General features: G+C 43.5%; 1 protein-coding gene across 3 annotated transcripts in view; it reads right to left on the bottom strand.

The window, feature by feature from the left end:
• Positions 1-14,680, bottom strand: part of XPO1 (exportin 1) — a 36,443-nt gene extending 21,763 nt beyond the window's left edge. Inside the window, exons 1-4 of one of the 3 annotated variants that reach the window (XM_084202107.1) lie at positions 14,199-14,680; positions 10,499-10,630; positions 6,755-6,856; positions 2,878-2,950 (exon numbers count right to left, since the gene is read on the bottom strand). In XM_084202107.1, coding sequence (XP_084058233.1) covers positions 2,878-2,950; positions 6,755-6,856; positions 10,499-10,624 — 301 coding nt within the window. In that variant the 5' untranslated portion in view covers positions 10,625-10,630; positions 14,199-14,680. Of the gene's footprint in view, positions 1-2,877; positions 2,951-5,470; positions 5,530-6,754; positions 6,857-10,498; positions 10,631-13,562; positions 13,745-14,198 lie in introns of those variants that run through there. The other 2 variants (XM_084202106.1, XM_084202108.1) reach the window with 2 other exon arrangements.
• Between the last annotated feature and the right edge of the window lie 7,029 nt (positions 14,681-21,709).

Here is a 21,709-nt window from a genome sequence, read left to right on the forward strand (position 1 = left end):
TTAGAATTGTAAATTGATTGTTCTGCCTTATTCTTGTTTCAGAATCATGGAAAGACAAAACTTACTTTTTGTATGTGCTCACAAACACCACCACCCGAGGAAAAGAAAGCTATTTTACAAAACTTAAAAGCCAGCAGGTCCAGAAAAGCTCAAACTCAAAAGCTATTTTAAAACCAAAGAAAAACTTCAGAACAGAGCTTCAAATCTAAAGAAGACATCTGAAGAAAACGTTTTCCACCTTGCATTTGAAATTCAAGGCTGGAAGCTAAAACCCTCCAGCACACAGAAGCAGTAACAAACCTCTGGCTAACCTCACAGCCCAACAAGTCATTCTGATGTACAACTTGTTAAAAACAAAAAAAAACCTGTAAAAAAGTTACAGTTCATGCTCCGTAATTAGCAACATTGCTTTATTTCTACCAACAAGTTTTAAGGAAGTAATTTCAAAAACTTTTTTTATTCACTGACCATTTAATTCAGATCTGCTCTTGACTTTAACTTTTAAGCACTGCTTTTGCTACAAAGGGGGAAGAGTGGTTTCCTCATAAATGCATTTAGTTTCCTCTCCACCAACAGTAAGATTCGTCAGTTGTATTTACTACACAAACCAAGCAGACACGCAGAAGACATGTTTTATAAATTATGATATAAGGTAAAACTGATTTGAAACCTGCATGATTTGCTTTGTCACTAAGCATTCCATTGTACACAGAGTTTCAGTTTCCTGCACACGCATTCCACCAGTTACACTTCAAACAGGAAAATCCTGTCAACCAAAGAATGGCTGGAGTCAAGGAAACCTCAATTTAGCCAGCATTACTATCTCCCAGGTAATCAAGCCACCTGAATGAGCTCTGGAGCAGCTCTTTTGTACGAGCCAGTATCATCAGCCAAATAAAAAAAATTTAAAAAACAACTACCACAGACCAGATCAAACTGGATTAGACATGAAACAGATTCTCCCTCCTACACCACTGAGGCCAAGCTGGATAAAATGCCATGGTAGAGAAAATACATTTTGGTTCCTCTTCTACCACACAAGTGAAAGCTCCTAATCTAGTTTCCCTAGAACAGGATAAAAGTCAATTTCACAATTTCAGTTTGCCTCTGTCAAAGGGAAACGTTTTCAAAGCTGAACAAACAACACACTTTTGTTATTATAAAGGATTTTTTTATTTCCTCTAGAGTTTTTATAGATATGTAAGTCAGAAAGAGTAAGAATAAGATACCTCAAGATGATTACACACCTACAGACAGTAACTTTATTTTGCCTTGTAACATAGAGTTATTGCATTTTCTTAGATGGCAGGAACCACTCCAACAGCACTGTCACTGTTGGAGAGAAAATGTCCCAAAGCACAGCCAGCAGCAACCTCGTCCCTCCACCACTGTTTCTCAGCTCTCCTATGCATTAAGAGCATGAATTCTAAGACTCTGAATTCCTGAATTACATCCTGCATTTGGCACCTGTTCAGCTCCAAACTATCAAGTTAGGTCCATCCCTGTAACATCTGTTCTACATCTCCCTCCACCAGTGGGCAATACTCTGAACTCCTTTTCCTCCTGCTCTGCTCCCACAGCCAAAAACTGTAGGACCACAACTTCAAAATGCTGAAACTAAGTGCTCATAGTCAGGGATGTAACAAAATCTGACTGAGCTGAGATACTGCAGTAATTAAAAGCACAAAGAACAGTTAACTTTAGCTAACTAAGGCACTGTTTAGTTTCTCAAAAGGGCATGGCTGTGTCTGAGCCTTAGCTGAAGCTGTTCCCTAGAAACCTCCAACAGCAGCATGAATGGAAACCTCACTTTCAGTTTTACTTTCAAAGACAGCTACCCTTTGCCAAGCTATAGTTGGAAGGGAAGGGGGAAAGTTGAGAAGAGGAGTGAGCACAAAAGTGTAAAGTCCCTCTCTATGCATTTGTTTTCATCAGCACTTCAAATTCTGGTTTAATTAATATAGTTTCAGAACCTAATCACTGGTAGTAAAAAATTTAAAGCATGTCTCAGCATGGTTAATAAAAGCTCTCAGCAGAACACAGAAATATGGAACTGTTAATTAGTTCCAAGACCAGCTTTTAGTAAAAAGCCAAGTACAGAAAGGTGACACCATTTAATGTCAAGAATCTGAAGTGGTTGCATTTAATGTTTTGAAGTCCAAGTTGCGATGACTTGCCAGCCAGCCACGTGAGAAGCACTAACCCTGCAACCACAGGGGTACCTCCATTTACTGGAGGCCATGTCTAAAAGTCAGCAACACTGCAAGCTACAGGGGAGGAGAAACCCACAAACTAAACACAGAATTGATTTACAGACTTCCAGCTTCCTTGCACTGATGGGAGACCGGGGCTTCCCCTACACTGCACCAACTACAGCAATCTGCCTGCTTCTACACCTCAGGAATTAAAGCCAAGGGCACAGCACCTCCCTGCCTAACAGAACCATCAACAGGTAAGACAGTCCATTTACTTCGTGTTTCCATTTCAAAATCACTGTAACTGCTGACAATTTCAAAATAATAACACAAACCTACACAAGGTAACAAGTGGGCCACAGAGTCTGCTTGGGGCTGCACACTCAGCTTCCAGAGGGTGAAGAAAACAAAACCTCCTGTGCCAAGTACAGGGAATGAAAACCTCCACCTCAATGCCAGTGGCTCACCTCATATGTTTCAAAACTATCAGTGACACCTTTTCCACAAAGCTACAGAATTTCAGCTGCTCCCCAACCCGCTGAGATCACTATCACAAAAGTGAAAGATGTGGTTTCACCATTCAAGATACCATAACACATGACAGAATGTTACTTCGAGATTGACAGTCTAAATCTCAGTTCATACACAAAGTTCTGAGGAAAAGACAAAAATCCCTCCCTACCTTCGCACTGGTTCCTTGGAAGAATCTTCCATCTTGTTTTTATCACATTTTCCAAGATTTGCAGTCCATAATACTGAAATTGGAGAAGAATAAAATGTGAGTACATTACTGTAGGACTAACTAACTTGCAGGACTCTCATTCAATCAGACATTCACACTTAACATCTAAGACTTCAAGATTCTTAAACTAACAATTTTATTAAATATATGTCTATTCACCCATTTACTGAGGTTTCATGCATCGTATTTTCTTGTTTTATTCTTGGCTATACTAAGTCCTGCTGTTTGATCATGCTCACACCAGGAGGGGGGAAAAACAATAATGAAAAGCCCTCTGGCAGCCAGTTTTGGCTATCTGGAAAAGTAGCAGCCAGATATGAATTTGCATCACAAATGACTGCTCCTAAGTTTGAGTATTAACACAACCAGGCTCCTAAAATATTTAGCAGCTTGGATGGTGTCTCAAGCTTCCTACTGTTCCTCTAAGAGCTGCAAAAAAAAAATCTTGTCCTAGCATCACATGTCCTAAAACTGGCACTTTCTAGAGAAAATATTTCCCAAACTTCACTGGTGTGTACTTTAGGAACAGCAAGACAACCCACAGGTTTATTTAATTTCAATCCCCACCCCAATATGGCAGCTATTTCTAATATTTAAAGATGAACTTTTGTGCTCAGTCAAAGAACAATAAAAACATGAATAAGCTCTTGGAAATCATTTTACCTTTCAGGAATTCCTTCCTATGTTCTTACCCAAACCATTAACGTTGCAAATGGCCATTCCCTCTGCCCTTTTGTCCCTACTGCCAACTCACAGTAACAGGGAAAGAAGTTTGTCATGGTACAAGCAAAAAACTTTATTATGTAAAACCCCATTAGCATGAATAGACAGGAGAGAAAAGGGGATGAGGAGTTTTGCATTTACTTTATCTACAGTGGATTAGGAAGAGAAAAAAAAAACAAAAAACAAAAATAAATCAATGCCTGAAAGGTAAACTCAAGTTTTCACAGTTCCAAGTTTGGCTGAGAATAAGAGTTCCTCTTTAAAATGGTTAGTTGTTACACAAAGTAGGATCATTAGCATTTCCACCAAAGGGATCATCCAGACTTCAGTTTAATTAAAAATACACAATGTAGACTGTCCCAAGCTACATTGTACTGAAAGAGCAGTTTTGCTGTTCTCATCTTAACATAACCTACATCCCTTTGCTTCCCTATCTGATCCCAGTTCCCAGGAGATTTCAGGTGCACATCCTGGAGCTGCAAAATATTCTGTCCCCTTCCAAAACCTTGGGCACCAAGAGAAGGGATAATAGAAAGCTGGAAGGGTACTTTTATTGCCTCCATCAGAAGCAGATGGAGGTCATCAGAAAAAGCTTATCAACTAGATTTTAACCTGAAAATTTATTTAATACACGTGGCATAAAAGCTAAATGAAATCAAGGGAATTTATATGTAGGAAAACGTGCAAAAATGTTCTTAAGCAAAATGCTCCACAGGAATTGATTTTGGCCACTGCTATAAATTTACAGACACCATCTGCAAGTGATCCAGGCTCATGATGCAAAACATACTTACAAAAGCTCCTAACAATGTTGACAGTATGAATATTTATATCAGACAGCGCTAACTTTCCTGAAGCACATCAAAACTCTAGTGAAATTTCTACGTTCTACAGGCACATTCAGTAATTTTTCAGGTATCAGCTAACTAGAAATGCTCATTTTCTCCCAAATTTTTTTCCACAAGTGAACTTATTTAGCTTTTACCCCAGAATGGCAAGTCTACTTTCATTTTAAATAAACACTAGATGACCAAATGAAACTTAAATGAAAAACCTAACAACTGACTAAGGACAGACCTCATCTTCAGTGGGTTTCTCCCTCACTGAGAATTTCCTGGAGTCAAAGAAAAGGACAGACACCTCTAGCCATCTGCCACACCTATCCCTCATTACCTGCTCAAACATCTCATCTCTTCCTTCTTTTGTGCCTTCAGTTCTGCCCTCTGCAGTGTCTTGTTCACTTCTTCCTCAGTCCCAAAAATACTCCTTTTCCCTGACACCCACAGGTGGCACTGAACAGCAGCAGTAAAACCAGTGTACAACCCTCACCTGCACATCCTTCTTGCCACACCTCACTGCAAGAGCTCCAGCAGCCCAACATCCTGCAGGGGGCCTTCAGGGGTCCTTCCTTTGTTTCATTTATTAGATGGTTCTAATTACTCCTATTTCTCTGACAATGAGGAACTCCACTCTGATAACCAATTACAAAGTCCTGCCTTGTAATCAAACTACTGCAACAGCACACGTGAACACATCTTATCTCTGCGTAAGACAGAAGCTTTTCAAAAACTGATTTGCTCTTGGTTTGCTAATTGCCTACTACTAATTCACTGCCCAGTTATGAAGATGAGGGACAGGCAACAGCAAAAGACTCAAAAAGAAAAAAAGCATGGAATGATCCCTATGGTAGAAATTTCTATGGCACCCTTATTACTTATTTTATGCACCGAATCCCTTTCCCTCCCACCTCCCAAGAAACAAAAAACAATTGATGAACAGAATTCAGTTAAAGGGAATCAAAAGGGTAGACCTTGTGGAGGCCTGCCGTCAAAGCCTAGCTGTGTCAGTTGCACAGGAAGACACCCCTTTTCTTCCTATTACAAGCAATCAACATAATGGAACATTATGATTAATATCAGGTAGTGTTAACAGCTTTAATTAAAGAAAAAATATGATTGCATAAAAGCCAAATGTCATAGTGCATAAATTTAGCACCAAATCATTTGCAATTTATGTAAATTGAAGAATTCTTTACCTGTTGCTTTCTTTCTGTTCCTCTAATCATCTCATTTTTCACAAGACAAATTTGAGTTTTTAAAAATACTGTTGATAAATCAACTTAAACATTAGTAATGTCTGTCAGTATAAAAAGCAAAGTTTACCAGGCAAGCAAACAGGCAAACACTGTTACTTAAAGGTGCTTAAAGGTATTACTTTGAGGAAGTTCTTTAAACTGCTTTCCCCTCAACTTCAGAGAGCAATGAAAAAAAAAAAATGAACTGCTTCATGAATACCACATGATTTCAGAAACCATCCAAACACAATTTTTTTTCTGTTTGAACACAGTATGTATCCAGCAGAAAAACATGCATGTCAGTTATTTGAGATAATAATCATCAAGCTTAAGACAGTGAAAACACATTTTGCTTATCTTTTTGGCTCAAACTTCACAAGTCTTAGGTACAGCATTTCAAACTGCAGAAAAAGCCCTGAGTGCTGCCCATTTTAGCCTCTACCATGATGGATGGATTTCCAACAGCAGTAAAAAGCAAATGTGTTCTGCATAGTAGCAAAGAACTGACGTACTATAAACTTTGGGGTGCTTAACCTTTATTGATTGCTCAAAACCTTGGCCTAATGAGGTTTGTTTTGTCTTTAACACACCTAGGGACAAATTTTCTCCTCAGTTACATGCATGTGGCTTTCATTATGATCACACATAGCCAAGCACTTACCCAAGGACAAAATGTGGCTCTAGGAGACTTTTCATAACTCAGATTTATACAGACACAATACCAATCTTGGGAACTGGCATAATGCTTGTATGTGCCTTGAAAAAAAATTCTGTGTATCCAATTTAGCTCATCCTCAAAAAAAAAAAGGGGGGGGGGAGGGATAAACTCTTGGCAATGTAAAATGAAGTCTGAATATTTTTTTCATTTACAGTTCTTGCTTAAAGCAATCTTTGCGAACAAGACAATCAAAAAATATGGTTTGAATCGAGAAAGTCTATGGCTAAAAATGAGATACCTTCCTCAAAGTTTATGAATGGAAGAAAGAGGAAAACCAAATAAATAAAAGTTAATTTGCTTACTTTGGTATTCATGTTCTGAGAGAACTCCAAAATTGTATCAACTCTTGTCCACGCATCAGGATGTTCTTTTAAGTGAGTCAACACTTCTTGTGCCATTCTTTGCTGAAAGAAAATTTGATTTGAAAAAAGTATTTAGATATTATTTAAGATTAGATTATTTAAGTTATACACTGTCACTGAAGACATCAATATGTAACACTCCATTTAAATTACTCATCTAAGAGTTATGCAGAACTCAACCAGCAGCAACAAGTCCCTTAAGCCTCCTTCTGTGACAGCTGAAGTTCAGTAACAACCAAACTCCAAAAGCCCATTAATGCAGGACAGTAATTCCTCATTTCCCCTCTTCCATCCTGAATGCTTCAACCAGACCAGCAGCAAACATGCAAGAACAGCACACATGATGGGGAAAACCTACCAGGGAATGAAGTTCTCTCCCCTTCCACAAAGCCCTCTAGATAAAACTTTGCTCTACGGCACCCAAACCTTCTAGTTCCAGTGGAAACACTTATAAAGTGCCAGGTTCCAGGAACACTGGTTTTGTGCTGCAGAACTGTTGATTTTATTTTGAAGAACCACAGAACAGAGCATTAGAGGTCTCCAATCCCTCCTTCTGAGGGATCCTTGGTGTACCTAAAAACCTACAAAACCATAATAAAAACCTGCTGGCAGGAGGAAGGGAGCTAGTCACACTAATGGTTTGCTCCTTCCTTGGGACTGACATTATCAATTACTGTCCTAGATGCTGTGGTTTCCTGAAAACCTCATCTGAAGCAATTACACATTGAAATAGCTGGATTCATTTTAGCTATCCTCTTCAAAAGCCTGCATGTCCTCAGGAATTTTTAGGGAGCCAAAGTGATGTCAGCCATTTCCAGAAGCGCCATGAACTGACAAATCTTGCTGCAAGTTGTACCCCCTGCAAGCACCAGGCACTGCCTGACCAACAAGGTGGACATTTTACAACACAATTAACACAACTTAGTTCATTCTTTACTGCACTGCAGAGCCAACTGGACAGTTAGAGAGCAGTTAAAGCTTTGCTTTAGGATTAACTTCAACAGTTAGAACTCACTACAGCCATGCAGCTTTCTAGTCTCATCCAAGTGCATACTTGAGCTAATCAGCAATTCATGTAAGAAAACTTGTATTTTCAGCAACTTAGAAACCCAACCAAGACCCCAAATCTATATATATATATAATACAACAAACTGACAAATTAGGCATGGGAGTTACAAAATAAAATTGGAGGTCTCAACAGAAAAGGGCAAGGATGTCCAAACTATCTCTACAACATCATTTGCACCCCTACTTGATGTAATTGAGCACAGTGGAGCAACTGGACCAGCAAGTGCCTGCAGATCTGATATGGACAAGTACCACACAAATACTCTGTTTAAGACCACAACCAGTACAGCCCCAGTGTGATATCAAAGCAAAAAAAAAAAACCAAACAGAAAAACCAGCACTTTTAATACACTTGAGTTTTAAAAGGGAAGGAATGGCTGTATTTCAATCTGCAAGTGTGTTTTTATATTGACCTCCTGTTTGCTTCTAATACTGGTGACATATCCCAGGATCAAATTTCAACACCAACAAAACACAGACAGTCCATATCCCTCTCCCAGAGCTGAGAGGTTTACTCTCATACCCACTAACCCCTTTTCTGGACATCAAACCCTGCAGTTTCACAAACAGTACAAATTTAGTAATAATGGTTAATCAAGAACAAAGCTTTATCATGTTGCTGGTACCAAAAAGGAATTTGCAAATAATCTTTCTGGACGTGTGAAGATCTAACAAATCAATGGAATTAAGAGGCTGGGATGAGTCCGGGTAAACATTTAGGAGTTGCAAGAAATCTCCTTAGCCATGTGTTGCACTGGGGTGGGGACATTCTTTCTTTTCAGAGAACTATACCCAAAAAAAAGCTGAAAGAAAAAATTCAAATCTCCAGGACAGAAAATAGCTTCTTTCTTGCCTAATACAGATCAGCAGATAACAGTTTTGCAAGCAGAGATAAGAACTAAGCAGAAGGAGGAGGCAGGTGAATCTGAAAGCAAGTTCAGCACAGGCCATTCAGGTTGCATTCTAAACCTGTTCTACCCTGACATTACCCTGACCTGTTCCAGGAAAACCACTGGTAATCTCTCAATTTTAATATTCAGTTTCCTCAACTCCTATTATTCCTGTCACCCTTTAGTAAAGGACTTGAGCTGTCAGGCTCCACTGAGAACCATTTTTCCTGCTTTTTTTTAAACTCCTTGGAAGAGGAAAAAGCTCAGACTCCCTGAAATGTCTCCAGTTTGGAAAGGTACTAAAATAGCTGATCAAAGCTTCATTGAGGTAACAAGTGTAAGTAAATGTATTTAAACAAGTTCATATCATTATTTACTTTTGCCAGTTAAACTCCACCTCTTGAATTTTTGCATTTTATTGCATTGATTTTCTAAATACTGGAGAGTTTTCCCAGCTGTTTTAAGTGAAGCAACTTCTCACAGTGCTAGAACAATGGCAATTTGATCATTGTATTTAGTGTTAATCCTTTATTTTCCCTACAAACCTTCCCAACTTTTTCAACTCTTTTCAAACCAAACAACATTATAAGCATCACCTGTTTTGCAGGCAGTAAAAGATCACAAAACAAGTACTACAGATGTCCATACTTCTAAAGATAAAAGCTACAAGGAGTCTTCTGTCATTCTTAAGCACTTAAAAAACTACAGCAAGTAACTATTTGAATTTAGGACACCCAAAATGCAAATATTTCAAAAAACAACAAGGTATTTCAAAACCTATTGGAATTCACATTAGTCATCTTTACAAAAGCCTTTTTTTTTTTTTCCCTAAAGAGATATACTGGCATATACTTGCTTTGTGTATCATTGTTTATTCTAACAGCTGGAAAGAATAGAAAAGCATCAACTACTTTGTCCTATTTAATTCACTTATTGTTGTGCAAGACTATCTTAGTAAGAGATGCCTGACACTGAAACTCCCATTTGTTGAGCCTGAACAATTAAAATCTGCCAGGAGAGGAACTATGCCAACACCCTTTGTAGCAATACTTGCTCTCAACATTTAAGTCTCCTTTCCAATGAAGTTCAAGAAAGAGATTTAAAAAAAAGGCAATACAAAATCCACTTTCAAGGCAATATATGCAAACACACAAACGCACAGTCCTTCCATTTCAACTTCATATTTCACAACCTGCACTAAGTCCAAAGGAAAGAATGCAAGAAGAACCTGTGCAAACTGTAATGGAAAATAAAAAAGTCCAGACACAAGAAAGGAACAAACTCTTCTATTAAATATGCATGACATGCTTCTCTATAAATACAAACACAGTAATAACATCACAAAGATTTTTCTTTTAAACACAATTCTTCACTGGAGCAAACATTACATTTATGGCTTCACAATCCTGTCCATGATAACAAGTAACAGGTAGCTCAGACCTTCCTGAAGAACTAAGTCAGGAAAGGTGAGCTGCACCAAGTGTCCTCACCAAATCATAATTGCTAATAATTCTCAACATCAGAAATGAACACACACCAAATAAACATTTCTCCAAGAGTCATTTCAATGTGAATTCAGATTTCATGTGATTGCCAGTGATACTCCAGTAACTAGCTCAGTAAATTCACTAGTATTACTAATTGTTGCTGAAAATTGATTTTGCTCAGCTGATTTGCTGTAAGGTTAAACATGGTCAATAAATGTATGTTCCAAGTCCACCTTACCTGTGCACCTTCTCCATGGTACAAGCAGTTCACCACATTGTCCAAGAGATTGATATCCAGTTTCTGGTTAAAATCCAGCAGCTGACGAGCTGCATGGTCTGCTAACATTGTCATAATTGCTGGCATAGATTACTGCAAAATAAATTTTTAAAAATTGATCAGTTAGTAAAAAATTCTTATCAGATGCAGCTGCAAAGCAAGTGCTTCAACTTAGCTCATCTGTCTCATTGAAACAAGATGCTTATGTTAGCAGTAGTAGATAACACAGGGTACAACACTGCTTTGATTGTGGCACATACCAGGACAAAGTTTTCTTTCCCTCCCCCCAGAAAAATTCACCCATCACTACCCCGGCTCAACTCTCAGGGTCTTCAACAGGTAAAACACACAATGGCAGTCTGAGCAGAGGATGGGCTGCTACCAGCACCCTGGGGCTTCCTTCACAGCAGCTACCAACCCCTCCTCGTCTGCTGGCCGAAAAGCCTCTTGTCACTACAACCAAAACCCAGACTGGCAATCTCAGCCACTATAGAGTTCTCCCAAGGCCAACGTGCACATTCAGAAGATTCAGTTCCACAAGCTTTTAAACACTTGGGTATAGAGGTGAAACGTGATCTACACTCAGAGCAAGAAATTAGCCGCAGGGCATTTTTCAAATTGTTGGGGAAAAAAAAAGAAAACCACCTTACAAGTTAACCACATCCAAGTAAAAAATTACCACTGAAACTAAAGCTGACTGAAGGCACTGTGAGACCATGAAGCACAGGGACTGTTAAATCAGCAGGTTGCTCTGTGTGCCATGTGAGATCACTCCAAACTGAAATGGAATTCTACTACTACCCAGGGACACAAGCATTAACTCTTTGTCCTAGATAGAGCAGCCCTGATATTATGCAAAGGGAGTCAGGTGGAGTGTGTGAGATTCTTTACCAGCCAGAGACTGGTGCAAGATAAAGACATTGGTGAAGAGCAGGAAAACAAGCCAGAAGCCACAGAATTTTGGATGGTAAGTTACACTTTACCTTTTTCACACCACCCTGCCTCCTCAAAGCTCAAACACCTAATCAAGTTTATTGCCCTGGTCTCACAGAAAATGGCAACTCTAACACACACTCCCACCCTGCCATCTATAGCACCTCTGTGCCACTCACCCTCCTTTCCCAACCCTGTAAACCTACAGATCCCACATGAAACCGCTCACTTCACAGACGGCCAGAAGTCTGGGAAGTGCAAGATCAATCAAAAAGTTACCCCAGAGCCATCAGCATACTCAAAGATACAACCTGAAACTCTTCCAGGAACACACCCCAGAAAGTCAGATGTGCTCTCACTAAATAACTCCATGCTCTCACTAAATAACTAAATAAACTCATGCTTTACGTATTCAAGTCGTGCTCAAAAGTAAGGAGCAAGACAAACCTGTGCCTCAACCCTAGTAATTACTAATTAAGTGAAAGTTTTACTGCAGCATCCAGACAAGGAAACTCTTTTGTTCGGAAATGTGTATTTGCATGCAGTGTCAAGGAATTTCTGTTACTTCTATATATAAAAATAGCTTCAAACCCAAATACTCTAATTGTATTTTCGACTAGGAAACTCAGTATTACTACATTAACACAACCATTTTAAGGGCTTCATTTCAACATCCAGTCAAATCTTTTTACAACCTGTTCCTGCAAAATCAGGAGAAAATAAACATCAAGTAGGGAACAAAATAAATTAAAATTAACACTCCATGTCTGTTCTTCCCTCCTTCAACCCCGAATGTTTTCTATTTGCGATGTTAACTCAGGGAGCGAGAAACACAGCAGCAGGAAAGGCTGACTTCATTCTTCATTTCATTCTTTTGGCTCAGGAGGATGCAGAAAATGTCACCTGGCAAATGAGGGGCAGTGAGCAGCACCACTGGAAGGAAACTGCCCCCACGAAGAGGCTCAGAGCAGTTAATGCTCCCAGGCACGCCCCTTTTGTCCACATCTGGCCTCCATGGCTGAGCCGGGAAAGCGGTTTCCAAACTACAATAAATGTCGTACACTCAGGTAGAGCCATTCATTTCAGACCTGAGTCTCTTTCGGTGGTTTTCAGGCCACCCCGAGAGCGCCAAGGAGGAGCAGCGTGACCGAGAGAAGTTATTCAACACATGGGAGCAGAAAGGAAATGTTTTGAATAGGGCCCTTCGCCACTCCCAGCATTATCTTCAAAATGACCTACCTACTTCGCCAGCCGAAACACAGAAATGGCGGCTTTGTGGCCAGCAGCACCTGCAACCAACTCCATCTCCCACTCCTAACCCTGTACCCACATGAAGCTCATAATCTCTGATTTACTGTACTCCTACACTTTTCCCTCCCCCATCGTGCCTGAACTCCGGAACAGATTTAAGCCTCGGCTCCAAGAACCACCACTGATCAGTCCTTCAATAAATGGGCTAATAGAAACAAAAGAGAAAAAGTTTAAAAAAAAAAACAAAAACCAAACGATAAAAAAAATCTGAAGTACAACACAGCAAGAATGTGACATCTACCGAAGGTCAAAAGAACTGCATTTACAGCACTGTTTACACAGTTATCCCAACTCTCGATGACCCTGGACCTTTAACACAACAGTTAGCTTGTTGTGGTAGACCCGATTCATTTTGGCATGCAGCACACAGGAATAACAGCGGGCACTTAATAGTAAGAAACACCGAGCATTTATCATGAATCCTACAGCACCTTTAACCCAGATATTTAAAGCTCATTGGGGGCAGCGACTAAAAAAAAGCAAACCCACCCTGGGAGAGTCACTGTGCCCCATTTCCAAGCACGCAATGCAAATGAATTTCCTCCCTCTTCCACGGAATTAGCTGCATCACTTGTAAATCCCACCCAGGAGGGGCGAGTGGCTCCGAAACGCAGCGCACGACAAACGCGTTCGCATCACACACCAGCAATGGCAACGAAACCGCCCCTTCCCTTCGCTCCTTCACACACACACACGTGAAGGAGAAGGACGAGACGGATTAAGCAACATCTGCCCGGCACCTCGCAGCGTTCATTTTCGGCTGGAAATAACTCACACCCACCCAGCGCCGCGGCCCTTCCCCGGCTCCTGCCGCAGCGCCCCGGCGGGCAGGCAGCGCCCCGGCTCCCGGGCAGCCGCTCCGGCTGCGGCTCGGGCCGGCAGGGCCCCGGTTCCCGGCGGGGAGCGGGCCCGGGCGGTGGGTCGGGCGGGCCGGGGCCCTGCGGAGCGCGGTGGCCCCGCAGCCCCTCCCTCCTCCTCCTCCTCCTCCCCTGGGCTCCAGCCCTGCGCTCTATACAGGGCTCCCCACGTGATCCAGGCGGACGTTTCAATACTGCTGCACAGACACACACACACACAAAAAAATATTTCTGGAAACTTCCACTCCTAATAATTTACAGATTATGTCGCCGGGTTTGCCCGTAGCCGATCCCAGCCCGCCCGGCCCCCTCCTAACGAGGAGCATCCCCCGCAGCATCCGTGGCTGCGCTCGGCCAGGCCGGGGATGCTCGTACCCCGAACCCCATCCGAGCGCACCCCCGCCCCTCAGGGCTTCTCCGCGGGCTCCATCACATCTCTCCTAGCACAGGCCAGGCTCTGGGGCCCCTGCACGGGCACATCCCCCCGTTCTGCCCCTCAAAATACCCCCCTCTGCCCCCTCCGCCTTGCCCATCGCGACCCCCCCACAACCCCGGCTTACCTAGGGGTTTCTCACAGCCTCTTCCTTCAGAAAGTAGGGGCGGGCGAGCCAAGTTTCTAACCACCACACGCCACAAGAAAAAAAAAAAAAAAAAAAAAAAAAAGCAAAATAAAAAAAGACCACCAAAAATAACCCCTCCCAAAAAGAAGGAAAAAAAAAAAAAAAAAACACCACGGAAGGAGGGGGGGAAAAAAAATCAGCAGGGAAGAAAGGAAAAAACCACCACGGCGGGAGGTGGGGGGGAAGGCGAGCGCTCCTTCCTCGGCGGTGGGTCGGGGTTAGTGGCGCCACTCCTCCCCTCGCAGCGTGCCCGGCCTGGCTGCACCAGGCGCCCGCAGCGGCCCTCGGGGCTCCGCGCTCGGCTCCGCGCCTTCCCCTCAGCCCCGGGAAAGCGGCCGGCGCGGCGCTCCGGCCTCGCTGGTGCGGGGGGATCTACCCGGCTGCGCCTCCCGCGCCGCCCAGGCCCGGCCCCGCCGGCTCTCGCTGCCCCTGCGGCTGCCGCCCTCCCCACCCGGCGCTCAGTTCGCCCCCATTCCCGCCGCCCCCCCCGCGGCTCGCACTAAACTTCGCCCCCTCAGCTACGGGTCCCCTACGAGCAGGTCACACACGCGGCGGCGGCGACGGGGACTGAGCGCGGCGCGTCTCCCCCTCCTAATGCCACAGGCTCGGAACCGGCTCAAACCGGTTCAGACTGGGAGATTCCATCTCGGTTTAGTTTTCAGCCCATGGCGCCGCGGAGCGTTTGGAAACCTCGGGGGCCCCGCCCAGCCGCCGCTCCCATTGGCCCCGGGATGTGCCGCCGCGAAGGCGGCCGCCACGCTGATTGGTCGGACGGGCTGTCAATCCGCTGCGCGCCTCGGATGGGCGGGGGGAGCGAGAGGCGGCGGGGGGGGTGAGCCGAGGGGATCCGCCCCCTCTCCAGCAGCGCTTTGCGCGCTAAGGGGGGGGCTGCCGCTCTCCGATAGGCCGAACCGCTCTGTCACTCAGAGAGGCCCCGCCCCCGTGCTCCTAAAGCGCGGGCGCAGGCCACAGCGCGCTCTCATTGGCCGGCGGTGGTGGCGGCGTGACGCGCGCGCCAGAGCGCGGCTTTCGGGGCTGCGGCGGGAGGGGGCGGGAAAGGCGCGGCCGTTGAGCGCCCCCGGCCGCGTGCCTGAGGCGCAATGGCGGGAGCGGGGCGGGCGGTCCGTGAGGGGAAGGGGCTCGAGGGGCTGGCCCGTGTGAGGGCGAGGGGTTTGGGGGCCTCTCTGCTCGCTGAGGCGGAGGGGTTTGGGGGGCCTCTCTGCCCGCTGAGGGCAAGGGGTTTGGGGGGCCTCTCTGCCCGCTGAGGGCAAGGGGTTTGGGGGCCTCTGTGCCCACTGAGGTGGAGGGGTTTGGGGGCCTCTGTGCTCGCTGAGGGTAAGGGGTTTGGGGGCCTCTCTGCTCACTGAGGGGAAGCGACTCGGGGGTGCCGGCCTATGAGGAGAGGAGGTTTGTGGAGCTGGCCCGTGAGGGGAAGGGGTTGGAGCACCATCCCATTCACATTGAAGCTCTGTATCTGAGGGAGGTGGGGTACCCTCTGTGTGGAGGCTGTGTGGAAATGGTGAGCATGTCCCCACAGGTCTTTCTCTGGGAGGGAGTGGAGAGGAGCAGATGATCTCAGCAGTGGAGTGGGCCCCGAGAGCAGCAGGAGCCCCAGCCCTCGGTGGGTGCTTGCCGTGAGTGCTGTGCTCTCCACCAGAGCCTGTGCACATTGTGAGTGAGGTGTGTCCCCTCCTCTATGGTGCCTCTGTCCGTAGGGTGTCCAGCTTCCTGCAGCTGCCCTCCAAAGTGTGCTTCAGCAAGGCTGGCTTTAGGTTTATCCAAGTCTCAAGCTGTGTGAGGCATAGTAGGTAACCAGACATGAACAGGGTGAGCTTGGGGCTTTTCTGTGGCAGCACAAGCTCAGCATGCTGTGCTTCCTCATCTCATGGTTGCCTGAAGGAGCAGAAAACGTACTTGCCAACTTCCATGTGAAAAACCTCCTACCACTGAATGTACTCTGTACCTAGAGATGCATTTCTTCAGTCTTACCTCCTTATTTGAAAAAGCCATAGCTGTTGAAGCTTATGACTCACTTCTAATGAGGAGGCTACTATTAGGAAGTATTTAAATACCCTTCTAGGAACAAGCTTTCTTTTTCATCACTTCAATTCAAGCAGTTACTTTGTTTTTGGGAGGGCATTAGGCTGGTCAGTGAAACTTGTTGTAGGAGTGATACTTTTGATTTGTGGAATGCCCTCTAGCTGATTTTCAAATGAAACTTTCTCTATAGCTTTGTTGAGGTGGTGTTTACCTGTGCTGTGGCTGGGAGTATGGGAGGGATGCCTAAGCACTTGTGCATAGTTTTAAAGGGAAAAATAAATAGAGTTTTGTGGTGTGTAGGCTGCTTGGGAGTAGTGGCTGAATTACCACTGGTGTGAAGTTTGTATCCAGCAGGTAGGTGCCATGCTGTTGCTAATAAGTCACAAGAAGGACACTTAACTATGTTTTTGAAGCCTTCGTTAGCTTTCTAAGTTTACAGGCTGTGTGCTCAGCCATATAGCTGCTGGATGGGGGTCAAAACCTGTATTTTTTTTTTCCACAGGATCTTTTTAATCCATACTTTCTGTGGAATGCAACAGTTTGAAGTTAGGCATCTGTAGTCATCCCCAAAACATTACCACTGCAATGAAAACCATAACATATAAATAAATACAATTACACATACTTACACTGCTCTGATTGCCTGACCAATTCTAGAAGTGTTGTGGGGATTCCAGTTCCTCAATCTTCATTTTGTGGGTGTGTGTTATGTGATTTCTTTACTTTGTTTCTGGGACAGCTGGGGGGAAATTGTGTTTTGGGCAGAATCCCAGAGGATGCAAGATGGCGTGGTGCCAAATCAAATGCTGCGTGATGTAATACTGGCTTAATGTGATGTATTACTGCACTTAATTCCTCAGTTAGGTTTCTTGGGAAAACTGCAGAATTTAAGGCTTGAAGAGCTGGAATGTGAATGGTCTCGTTTATTTTTTATCACGCCTAAAAGGAACTGCATCCTGTTCACATCTGTGTCAGGGTGGCAACAGCGCTTTGTTTAATTCAGCTTGTTTGTGTTGCTCTGGGGGGTTGGCCTCCGCAGAGCGACTGTAATGGAAGATAGCACTGGAGCTGCTGGGGCTGGATTTGAAAGTGATTCCAGTAGAATGGACAGGCATGGCGAGCTGCTGGTGGGTTAAAAGCAGGGCTGTAACACTAGCACTTCAAATAAACAGGTCCAGTGTGTGTTTTGATGTTCTAGCTAGTGCTGGTGTTCAAAACAAACTGATGTAAGAGACCAAAAAAGTCAGATTCTTTTAACTTGTTCTGCTTGTGCAGAAGGTTCACTTTTTTTTTAGTGTGTACATGTATGTAAGAGACAAATGTTTAAATCCTTAAATCAGGTTCTTAAATGAATGTTAACTACTTTGGGAGTAGATGCAGCTTCATAATTTCATCAGGTACTGGTAATGCCCAGATTGCAATGTGGCTTTAATAAATTGCAGGAGTAACAAATACAGCAGGGGTTGGCTCTGTTAAAGTTTGTTTGCTAAATCCTGCTTGAGTAGGGGAGGGTTCCTGCCTCATCACTGTTACCTCAAGTAACAAATTAATTTCTTTTTGAAATAGCCTTCCTATCTTCCTGCAAGCTGTGCTCTGTGGAAACTGAACTCTTCCCACCTCCTTTCTGCGAGGAGCCAGGTGAAGTCTGCTTCAGGAACTCGGGGCAGGCAGTAAAAAGCAGCTGTTTCAGCAGGGTGGGTGTATCTGATCACAGCTTTTCTCCCACATGCTATCAGGAGCTGCTGTAAGCTTGTGCTTGCTGTTTTGTTGCCACTGTTCCCTGTTGGATGGCTCCTTTATTCGATGTTCAGTCTGGTATTTCAGCCTTGCTGGAATCAATAGAAAAACTTGCTTGGGTTTCAGGTCAGCAGTGTGGCCTGGTAGTGATAAAAGCTAACTGCACACTAGGCTGCATCAAAAGGAGCACAACCAGGACATCAAGTGAAGTGATTCTTTCTCTCTGCTGGCCACTCAGCAGCTGCATCTGGCACCTCATGACTGGGTTTTGCTCCATCACAACAAGAAAATGTGGAAAACCCTGTGCAAGTCCAACAGAGCCTATCCTCAAGGCAGAGAAGGGGCTGAGGGAGCTGGGCTTCTTCAGCCTGGAAGAAAAAAAGGGTGAGGGGGAGACCCAGTAGCACAAAGCAAAGCAGGGAGTGGGTGCCATGTGAGCAGAATTAAGCAACTGAGCTTTGTGGTCTATTTGTTCTTCACAGGGGAATTTATGGGAGTTAATATATTTTGAATGCTTGTCTAATCCCTGTTCGGGGTGATGGGATGGGCCACCAAGGTCTGAAAGTGTCACAAAATAAAGGTTATGTGGATAGGTAAGCAGTGCTTATTAACTTTCACCCTGAAGTTAGAGAGCCCTTCCTTTTACTCTTTTTACTAAAGATTTTTTTTTTTTTTTACTCTTTAAAACTTTTTCGTTTGTTTTTGGACACTCCTCCTGTAAATTTGCTTTAGCAGATCATCTCCTTTAGCTGTGGTCAGTTTGGTTTTTCAGAACCAGAATGATTTTCTTGGGTGGTGTGTCAGCATTAGGAGTTGTGCATCTGGGAAAGCTGAGGGAGGAGGCATAAAAATAAGGGAAAAATATCCTGTTGGTATCATAATTTCTTGGGTGGTGAAGTAGGACTTGTAAGTGGAAAGAGCAGGGAAGAGAATAAAATAGAGCTGGGGAAATAAGGCAAAGAGAAGGCAGGTGTTGGGTGAGGCTGAAGTGGAAGGAATGAGGCATTCAGAGGAAATTGCCAGCTGTAAATCTTCAAGGATGTCTGGGCAACACACAAGTGAAACAATCTGTTAATGTCGGGGGTCGTTGTGAACAGCTCCCGCCTCCACCTCATCCTCCAGGAAAGGCCCTTTCCCCAGCCCTGCCTTTATGGGGGGCGTGTCCCGACTGCTGGTTCTCGCTTTACCACGCTGTGTCCCTTGCCAGAGCTTTCTTCTCAAAGCAGGGGAAGATGCCTCGTAGCTTCCACTTTCTCCTGCAGCTGTCCCACTTTGTTCTGGGGTTATTGACGTGCTAGGACCAGGAAATATGTTTGGCTAATGAAAGGAATGCAGAGAATTTGTTCTGTCCTTCCACTCTTGCCTCGTGTCATTCTAGAAATGGCAGAACTAATCCTGCCTGAGCATCCCTCTTCTCACTGAGCATCTGCTGCCATTCCTAATTGTTTTATTTTTATTTTGGGAGAGCTTCTAATGTACTTTCTTTAGTCTTTAATTACTTTTGTTTGACTCCACTTTTACCGTGTCTTTGGCCAAACAAATTTTGCACTTAATTTCATTTATTCTTCTGTGGAAGACTGTCTGTTTTGATGAATGTCCCAGATCAATGATTTCAGAGAGACTGGATGTAAGAAGAATATTAACAGCATTTGCAGATGATCATAAGTCAGGTGGTACAAACACAAGTAGGAAGAAATAATACAACATAACCTAAAAATCTTGGAAATAGGAAATTGAATGTAACTGAGTGGAAAGGAGAAATAAAAACTGATGTGTCCTTGCTTGGGGGGCGGGGAAATCAGAAGTCAGTGCAAGAGAAAACTTGGAAAATAGAGCTGAGGGAGAAAGTGGAGAGCAAATTAAATATTCCTTTGCTTGGTGACAGGGCACAGGAAAGGACAACAGTTAGGGAGTATCTGTGGGCTTTGCTTGAAGCAGCAGCAGAAAAGTGGCCTAAAGTAATTTCAGGAGCACTCATAGAATATTTTAGCTGAACTGGGGTATCTCATTATCAATGTGTTTTAAACAGATGGGCACAGTTTCAGAGATGGTTGGTGATTAACACTTGAGAGAGTAAAGGTATGAAATGTGAAAACATGACCAAGGAAAAGCCAGATAGGGATGTATTCATCAATAAACTTCGTCAAGTCATTAACTGTTAGTCAGTTGATGAATATTTTGAGGTAATTAAAATAGCTCTCAGAAAGGTTTAGGTATTAAACTTCAAACTGTAGAGCAACTTTTCACTGTATGTACAAATCCATGAAAAACAGATTCTAAGAAGACACTGGGAAAAACTACTTTATTACAGGGAACAAATTTTCCATCTGCAGTCTTTTAAAGATGCCACCTTTTTGGTGTCCCACTGCTAACTGAGGTCTTCTGTTAGGCAAACCTTGCTTGCCATATTCATATGAATCGTGCTGATGCTGAAATGAGGTCAGAAGGCAAAGGTAAGAGATTTCCTCCTTTCTCTAGTAACGTTTAAATAAGTGGGTTTAGAAAATTTCTACTGATAAGTCTTTAATGTAGCATCTATGTAACAAGTGAGCACAGTGAGATCGAAGTACTCCTTTTGCATTATGTACCTAGGAAGTAATACTCATAACTTAAGAGAAATCAGCTGCTCTTCAAGAGCTGTTTAACTTGTAATAAGCTTAGCACAAATTCTGTTAGGCTCAGCTCTAGGAACAATTCTAGAATCTGCAGCTGTGAAGCATTTTCTGTGATGCTGTGACTGTCAGTAAGATGGTGGGAACTTTGCTGTGTGTCCCAGCAGAGCTGTTCTGCTGACACAGGGACTGCCATAAAGCCATGGTAATAAAATCTTGCAAGGAGGCAAACCCCAAGATGCCACCCTTTTGTTAAACGAGATCTGTTCATCTCTGAAGCATTCATTAGTTCTGGAGGTGTTGGGGTTTTTTTGCTTTTTTGTTTGGTTTTTTTTTTTATGCCTGCTTTTGATACAATTTCTTAGTTTTTTTTCCTCTAACCCATTGCAACTTTTAAAGGGTTTGGGGTTTATTTAGGAAAGTTAATAGGATTTGTGTCCCAAAATAGCAATCAAACTGTAGGATTCAGGAATCTGAGGTAAAGTATTCTATAGTGTCAGTGCTCCAAATGCCATTGGCAGAGACTATTGATTCTCCCCAATAAACTTTACACAGTGTTAAAGCTAACAATTGTCTCTGGGCAATTGTCTGGTACTTAGGTCCACTTTGTATTTCAAATGGAACTGCTAAATTCGTTGTGATAATGTCTTTATTTGGGACATTACTTGATCTTTCAGCTTTTGAGGCAATAATCTCCCTCCAACAAGTAAAACAGCTCCAGATGGCAACTGAGGAACAGCTCCACTAAAGATTGTTTTGTCTTTAGTAAATTCTTGGTATTTACAAGATTGGTGGAGCCCTGTTCTCTCTATGGTTTAGCAGGCATGTGGTAACTTTCAGTCATTAACCTGATTTAAAATGAAAAAACCCCACTTTATATCCACAGGTAACAGTACTGGAAAAGCAGTTATCCTTCTGTAGCTGGGATTGTGGCTCACAGGATGTGAGTGCCGAGGTACTGATGAGTCTGTGGTAGGTCTCACTTCCGTGATCATCGGTGGCTTTGGGGGCTGCCAAATTCATAAACACATCAGGATAAAATACAGGTTTTAGCTCCAAGTG

This window comes from Fringilla coelebs (assembly GCF_963513975.1).
Source record: "Fringilla coelebs genome assembly, chromosome: 3".
Taxonomy (NCBI): Eukaryota; Metazoa; Chordata; class Aves; order Passeriformes; family Fringillidae; genus Fringilla; species Fringilla coelebs.